This window comes from Halyomorpha halys, unplaced genomic scaffold (assembly GCF_000696795.3).
Source record: "Halyomorpha halys isolate HHAL.00 unplaced genomic scaffold, Hhal_1.1 Scaffold574.1, whole genome shotgun sequence".
Taxonomy (NCBI): domain Eukaryota; kingdom Metazoa; phylum Arthropoda; class Insecta; order Hemiptera; family Pentatomidae; genus Halyomorpha; species Halyomorpha halys.
This window is the reverse complement of record NW_027104908.1, coordinates 219,166-227,576: the sequence shown is the minus strand read 5'-3', so window position 1 is coordinate 227,576 and position 8,411 is coordinate 219,166. Positions and strand designations below refer to the sequence as shown.

General features: G+C 32.1%; 2 protein-coding genes across 2 annotated transcripts in view; both read right to left on the bottom strand.

Annotated features, from left to right (window-relative positions):
• LOC106684365 (UDP-glycosyltransferase UGT5) overlaps positions 1–3,591 on the bottom strand; it is a 21,472-nt gene extending 17,881 nt beyond the window's left edge. The window contains exon 1 of the mRNA XM_024363683.2: positions 3,338–3,591. Within this exon, the coding sequence (XP_024219451.1) occupies positions 3,338–3,453 (116 nt within the window). The 5' untranslated portion in view covers positions 3,454–3,591. The remainder of the gene's footprint in view (positions 1–3,337) is intronic.
• LOC106684369 (UDP-glucosyltransferase 2) overlaps positions 3,455–8,411 on the bottom strand; it is a 6,623-nt gene continuing 1,666 nt past the window's right edge. The window contains exons 3-7 of the mRNA XM_067046053.1: positions 8,202–8,356; positions 6,562–6,790; positions 5,635–5,854; positions 3,555–3,660; positions 3,455–3,469 (exon numbers count right to left, since the gene is read on the bottom strand). Coding sequence (XP_066902154.1) covers positions 3,455–3,469; positions 3,555–3,660; positions 5,635–5,854; positions 6,562–6,790; positions 8,202–8,356 — 725 coding nt within the window. The remainder of the gene's footprint in view (positions 3,470–3,554; positions 3,661–5,634; positions 5,855–6,561; positions 6,791–8,201; positions 8,357–8,411) is intronic.

Below are 8,411 nucleotides of genomic sequence, written 5' to 3'. Positions count from 1 at the left end.
AAATGTGTGCCGAAGTTTCGACCAGAATGTCTGTCCTTCATCAGTGTGTCCTCTCCCTCTAATTACCATGTTGCGTTTATAAGGTGTTAATATGAGTCCACTTGAGGTGGTATAGCCTAATTATAGCCTATGGCTACGCCATGGAATTACTGGAACGTGAAAGGACCGTTCCGCTGGTAGCTTAAAACGGGGAGAGGAGGCTTTAAGATAGTTTAATTGAGCAATATTTAAAAAGCGCCTGAAATCGAGAAACTGTGTAAAACCCTTCTCTCCCGCCCTTTGTGGTAGCCTTACTTATCTGTCTTTTAAAACAGACAATTATAGCGAGTAGGATCATCGATATACGAAATGTCACAGTTTCACAAGAGGAGATCATAACACAAAAATGACCATCCTACCCGGCCGGACGCACCACATTAAGGCCATCCACTCCCCCCCCCCAAAGCAACATTTTAAAATTTATATGAATTCATCGTCTTGTAGGTATAACGGATAGCTACCTGGTCGATAAAACTATAAAAGAAGTAAGTACCATGCTCTGTGCCTAATATTATTATTTCAATACAGCTGCATTAAAACAATAAAAGAAAGAGCTACTTTATTTTGCCTCAACTGTCTCATTAGCAGTGGCGTGGAGAAAGGGCTGCTCTGGATATTCCAAGAGCGCTGTTTTACCCCTAATGCATGGGGAATAGAGTGGGCTCGGGATTCTCTGGTGGAGAGTATACAAATTTTACATAGTTGCCTAAATATGATTAGTGCTGTTTTTATTGATAAACTGGTTTAAAATTTTATTTTATCCGTAATTCTCCAAGTAAATAGTTTGATTATGTTTATTTTATTTATCTTTCTGTTTATGTCCATATAAATTTGTTATTTATTTATATATATTTTTCCCCATTTTTTTTATTTTAGTATTTATGAGATAATTTATTACTATTACTTATTACTCAAAGTTGGCAAATTGTAATATTTGTCAATAAATAAAAAAAAAAAATACATTCTTCTTATGTTGGAGTGTTTGTTACAAAATTCCGTAACCTAACAGAACAAAGAATATCACAAACTATTCCCTTTTTATTTATCACAGTAGGTGGACCCACAAGTACGTCTTCAATGGGTATCCTCTATCGAGATGTCACAGCTGCAACAATATCTTAACGACATATTTTTTAACACAGTTCGCCCATTTCACCCTTTTATGCATTGAAAACCTTGCTATAACTCCTGGGATATTGTGAAGGCTAATTACCTGAATATTGGCTGATTTTGTTCCAGTTTATGAAGCGAATGATATTCATAGATAAGTATAACTATGTATACCGTAATGTGGTATCTCTTACCTATCCTGTTGTAAATAGCACCGTCAAATATAATCCTGCGTTAATAGTTGAACTGATATGAGGTTGAGATTGTCGAGGGTACGGTCAACAAAGATATGCAAATAAATAAAACTAATATATATGTGTAGCTTTAGCGCACTTGCTCAGTTTCCACTGGCTCACTACCAGTGATGCGGCGAAAGGAATACGCTGGGATCTTTTGAGTTCTGCTCTACCCCTCAAAGGGCTCAGAGATCCTCAGGTCGATTGTGTAAATATTGTATATTTACAACAGGAAGCCTGATACGAGTAAGGACCACAGTCAGGAGGATGCACTCCGACCTGACGAAGGCCAGGAGACCTGGACATCTCTGATGAAACAGAAGACACCCACGGCACTACATCCCACGGCATCAGCAGCTATAAGTATAAATTAACTAATAAGTAATCATGTAATAATTTATATTTTATGGCAACCTTTATCTGAATCATTTGAACCATTTTAATCATAATAACAAATTGTAAATAAATACTTAGTTTCTTTATGTAGTTTGTATACTATTATATAACCCAATATATCACTCTTTATTATACTATATAATTAATGGTAAGAACATTTTATAAATATAAAGGTATTTAATTGGTAAACTGGTAAACACACAAACAGCCTTTGGAAAGGAATCCAATTATAATAATAGTTTTTTAGGTTTTATACTTCAATTTATAATTATAATCAATTAATTAACTTATTTTTGGATAATTGCCTTCAGCGATTATCCTGGCATCCCAAGTAAATCTGCTACTACAACATAGCACAATCTTATAAAACTTTTTGAAAAGACGAGGTAAATAAAAAGAATTTATTAATTTGTATTTCAAGTAATAAATTCAAACCTTACAGGTAGCAACATTATTTTTATTAACAATATCTGACTTTTTTCTATTTACAATCTTTCCATTTTAGTTTTAATATCGCATTTTATATTGATATTCTTCTTATATAGTCTTGGAATATCAATTAGCAAATAAAATTAAACATACCTATGAATACATTTATCATCATTTGATAATTATTAACCCTGAAACAACGTTAAACATTATTGGGTTGCAAGATAGCCCACTATATTTTTAATATCGATTAGCTTCTATAAAAGTTGCTCTTCGGCCATGTAATTTCACTTAAATAAACATCATACATAATCTAACCTATCCATTGTTGGCCCTGTATTGTAACTGTAAGTGACCTGAAATCATTGTGGGGTAATGCCTACCGCAGTATGATTATGTAATTATTCTATGAATTTTATAGCCCAGTGTATTGTTTATTGTGTATTGTGTTTGGTCAGATTTTGAAAATAATTTATAATAATATTGGTATAATAAAATACTAATATTATTTCCGATTCTGGCATTAATACTGGGGCAATGGTTGTTTAGGATGTCTACTGCCGAAAAAAAACTAATTAGAAGAAGAAAAGATATTTTGAGGAGATTTCGGAGATAAAAATAGTGAAGCTGATCTTCAAATACAGGAGAAATTATAAAATATGTATATGATTTAAATGTTCTTCAAGTTGGTAAGAAGTAAGTTACGAGAGAAAAAATTAACATTTATAGAGGTCTGAACTACCACCTAGAAGACGTAGGATACCATAGAACATGTTGGTAGTTGTTTATCTGGTTCTAAAAGTCTTACAATGGATAAACAAATATGAACGATAAAAGTGGTCAGCCACAGATCATAACCTAATTATAATTAAAGTAAAGGCTTCACCTTTAATGTGATATGGGCTTACAACAGCTGGAAAAATAATGAGGTGGCATCTTCAATATTGTTTCTAGCTTTGGACTAAACCGGGGTACCAGTAAGATATTATTCACCGTAGTAAACTTGTTTTGAAAAAACAAATGAAACCCAAAGATTTCCTATTCGGACTGGAGTATTCCCTCTATTATCAGAAGTGGAGACAAACGATCTGTACAATTAAGGAATAGGATATTTTAGTTTTACTTACAGCGTTGACAAAGCCATCGATTCATAATCTTCCGTACAAGGAATCAGTTTCTTTTTTCTTTTGTGGATGTAGATTTTCCTTTTAAAATCCTGACAATAACCATAATTGTCTTCCATGCTATGAATACAGTGGCTAAAGACAAAATTATTAAAAACAGCATAACATCTATGAGGTGCAGTTGGATGTATGACAAGCTGAGAGCTTTTGGTTTAAGAACGTCTGGGTACTTGATGACGTGCTCTATCCAGAACACCGCTTTGTCAAGAGGTTCCATAGGCCTGTCTCGGAAGATTTTAGACCTTCTTGCCATTTCTTCTTTATACCTGCACAAATTTTCATAATTTAGACTCTTATTTTTATCCAACTAAACCGAAATTGACTATTAAAATGAAATAAATAATGTTCAAATAACGCAATAAAAAGATTTTAACTAAGATGCCTTCAGACGATCGAACCAGACCAGATAAATCGGGAAGTCTGCCGTCAAAAGTGTCTGGAGGGTTATGTCCAAGACCAGATTGGGGTGGGGCTAAGTGAATGAGTCAGACCAGTTCTTGGAAGAAGGACCAGATAAATCGGTTACTGGGCAAAATTGGATAGGGAACTAGTCTCCATAGCGACGAACCGAGCGGTTCAGTTAGATCAAAGCTCTATATAGGGGCAGATCTAAGGGCTCCATGAATACCAATCCTATTCAGTTCTAAAACTTATTAACATGATCTCAGTTTTTTCGCAAATCTTCATTTAAATGTGTCTTTTGCAATTACATTGCAGTAAAGATATTAAAAATATGAGTGTATTACAATAAATTAAGAAACTAAATTTGAATAAAGGAGTTTCTTAAATTACTCAATATTTTGTTCGAAAAGTAGCCGGGGATTTCTCTAATTAGACATACTGAATCTTTTTGTTTTAATGTGAAAATGACTAATTAGGTAAATAGATATAATCTAGGATAATCTTATTTACAAAAAATATATGTTTACTTAATGTTTTAATGTTTCATGGAGAATTATAGAATTGACCTGGGCAGAATAGCATGTATAAAGTTGTTCTTAAATTATTTAATTCTAAAATTGTAATAAGGGAAGATAAATTATTAATAATATTGTTAATTATTTTGAATTGTTCAGGATCATACCTGTAATAAAAGCTATTTTTTAATAGATCCCTGAGGATGGCCGAATTGGCCGAAACGAAGAGATACAGAGAATAAAATGTTTTGAAACTATAATGGATAAAATTTAAATTTATTTATTTAAACAACATTAACCAGTCTCAAGAAAGTGTTAATCTTATAAATAAAAAACATAAGACTTACACCTTAATATAAGCAATTGTTTTTGCCACCTCTTGTATAGAATGTTAATTTCATGAAACAAAATAACCAAGGAAATTGTACTTTTTCAATTTTTTTTCTTAGATAATTAAAATCTATAGGCTTTATAAATAAAACTATTTTCTACTCATTTTGTATCTGCTCATTATTTCGTTCCACAGCTTAGGCACAATTGTTTGATAACGTGAAAATCAGATAACTAGCTAAAAGATGGTTTAGTCTTTGTTTTTGCTAAATTCTTTACATTATTTTTATGTAAGAATAAAATATGAACAAACAAAAAAGTCACTCTTTTTCTACCACTGAACAACGACCTCAACTTTCATGATACAGAAGTTTCCTTTTTTGTAAAAAGTATTATCTTGCGATTGAACCAAAGCTTTCGAGTGTATAAGGAAAAAAACTTAAAAAGTATATATAGTTCATTTTCTGAAATACCATACTACTACGAGGTAGGACCATCCAAACAAATATACGTTTTGAGGTCTAAATAACCATGTATCACAAAATGTCTGTGTATTTTTTATCATCATAGCTAAAAAATGAAAATTTATATGAGACTGAATTTACATACTTAAGATACGGTATACGGCTGAATGTTACAACTTTTTTGATTAAATAAACTGATCGGAATTTCCACTTTTTAGTATAACTTTTTTTCGATTTTATCAACGGCTGAAAAATATTCATTAAAATTGGCACATCTACGTATAATAAAGTAATTTTTGATGATGACTAAGTCTTATCCTTATTTGAATAGTCAAACAGGGCTTAAATGCCAAATTTTCAAAAAATGTTTTCTTCTAAATTACCTTCAATTTTATTTATTAAAAATAATTTACCATTTTGCATTGTTAACAGTAATGTATAAATATGAACTTCGAATGAATTTTATAATTACTAAAAGAGAAAAATGGGAACATTAAAGTAATCATTACTTCATTAAAATGTTACTTACCTTTTATTTGATAGAACCTCCTTCACCATTCTTGAAACCTTATCATAGTTTATCTCGGTAAGCCTCAGCATTTTTCCAATGCCAGCTTCTTCAGCGAATCGGAAATTCTTGTTCTGGTCTCCAAAGAAGGGTATGCCTATCACAGGAACGCCAAAATGGACAGCTTCTACAAGACTGAGGTAGCCTCCATGAGTAATGAAGAGAGCAGCATTCTTGTGTGCTGGGAACGAAATTAATTATATTTTTCATTAAGTAAGAAACATTATTAATGAAACTATAAATGCTAAAAATATATTTATTAGTTCAATTCCTATTTTTTTCTCATTTCTTTTTGATGTGTACAATTATGATTTACTTCAAATATAATGTGACTTAGCCAATTTATATTTTCATTGATAAAAAAAATTACTCGGAACACGGTACCCACGGGGTAAAGCGCGTGGTTATTTACTCCAAGGACCCGAGTTCAAAACCGGCTCGGTAGAAATCAATCAAAAGATTTTACCATGATTATATACTTCCAGATTGATTTACTTTAATTGTATTCTTTTTATTTAATGGGCTTCCTCAATAAGAAGTCAATATAGCACAAAAATATTTTTTCGAACAGGACTAAGTATTTCTGAAATTACCACTTTTAGACAAACCAACCTCACACCTTTATACGATAGTTCAGATTTAGAAAAAATATTTTATATTAAAACAAAATGTACCCAACAGCTCTTGTTGCAGATACCATTTCTTCAATAAAATACGACAAAACACCTTAAATTAAAATTAAATATCATATTTTAGATTAAATATGAAAGTCATTGTTTTATTTTTTATGTTTTGTTTGTGGTATTTTTATCTACAGCCACAAAAAAGAAAAAAAATCTAATTTAATAAATTATTAAGAAATATATTTTAAATATAAAAAGTAATTACCCAAAACATCTTGTTGCGGATACCATTTCTCCAAATGTACATTTTTTGGAAGGTTTCCCTCATAAGTGTCAGCCTCCCATTTCATGAGGACTTTTTGTGGAACCTCTTCGAAGACCTTCATAAAAGCTTCGACCATTTTCCTATTTGAAGGAAGCGATACATTTACATTAGATCCGAGGGAGAAGTATATAACACCGTCAGCCGCATCATCCATGATTGTTTGAATTTTCTATAAAGATAAAAATAACTTAATAAAAATATTTTCCAGCACATTTTTATTTATTTTTAAATTAAATAGGCCGAAATGAATTATTGCAAACTTTAGTTAGAAATAGTTGTTCGACTTGAAAGTGTTATTATTGCCACTTATTCCGTTGCTAGAGAAAACTGTTATGAAAAATCACTGGTTTTTTTTTAAATCAACAAAGTTCGCAATCCTCGTTTTTATTAGAAATTGCGAACTTTTATTTATTGATAATATTATAATCTGCCACAAATTTAGGCAATAGATTATAGTAATAATTTTACACTTTCATATAAAAATCTTTAATAAAATAAATTTATAAATAAAAAATACAATATAAAAAAATCTATATCTGTATAAGAAGACAAATAAATAAATCAAACGAATATAACCAAACTTAGTAAAATAAATTATATAAAATCTGGACCTAAGGATTCCCAACGGACCCACACTCTATCCCCCACGCATGAGGGGTAAAATAAGGCCCTTCGAGATCCCAGTACCGTCCTCTCACCGCGTCACTGGTAATGAGCCAGCGGAGGCTAAGTAAGTGCTATGTAAATCACTGTACATAAACGGAGCATCTTTCCATTGTCAGAACTCCATTTGTCAGTTTTATTTTACAAAAGGTCTATTGGTCACCGCCAATTCAACCTTCGAGATGGATTGTAAGGATGAGGGGAACTGGATGAGAATTGAACCAAAGGATTAGGATGATTATCAAGGTCTATATGGAATTTGGTTGGAATGAAGTCAAGGAAAAAAGGGATATGGTGGTCGTTGTGTAGTTTCCTGTTGGAAACCTAATAGGGTGTATTGACTATGGTTCTGAGGATTTTGGATTGAAAGGACTGGATACGTTTGATAATCGAAGGTGGACAGAAGCTGCGGCGGAGGGTGAAAGTAATATGGGTGTATTTCGATTTATTAACTTTTATCCGCCATTGATTGAATCATTGCTCAATCAAGTTGAGGTGTGTTTAGAGATTGGACGAGGCTGTTACAGGATCAGGATGGGAGGATAAAATGGCTGTATCGTATTAGGAACGTAGCTTAATGTAACAGCGGTACTTATACAAAAATTAGAACGATACTGTAGCTAAGTGATATTAAATTTAATTATATTTCTTATACATCGACATCACCCTCCACGGAACTTTACCCGTGACTCTCAAGTCTGATGAAGTTTTTTGTTTTATTAGGGGATTAATTTTTAAATATAAGTGTATTTGCTCGGTGAAAAAAGCAAGAATATCAAAGATATCTAAACTAAGCGGAATCCCTGAATACCCATACTTAACTTAGAAATGTTTCTATTTAAAAAAAAATGTATGTTGAAGATGATGTTAATACCTTTGTTTATTCACCTAAGGAAAATCATTAAAATAAACGATACCTTTGGTAGAGGTTTCCTTGGTGTGATTGTAACACCACCAATATCCTTTCGATGTGGTGGCTTCGGCACCGGGTAACCCACCACATTGTGGTAATTCATCAAGATGAGGCTCCTGTTAGACAACAATTGCATGAAAGGAGGTCTGCTCTCGTGGCCTGTGTAGTTAAAGTACTTTTCAACAATCCCTTCCATTTGGTTCATGTAGTAGTA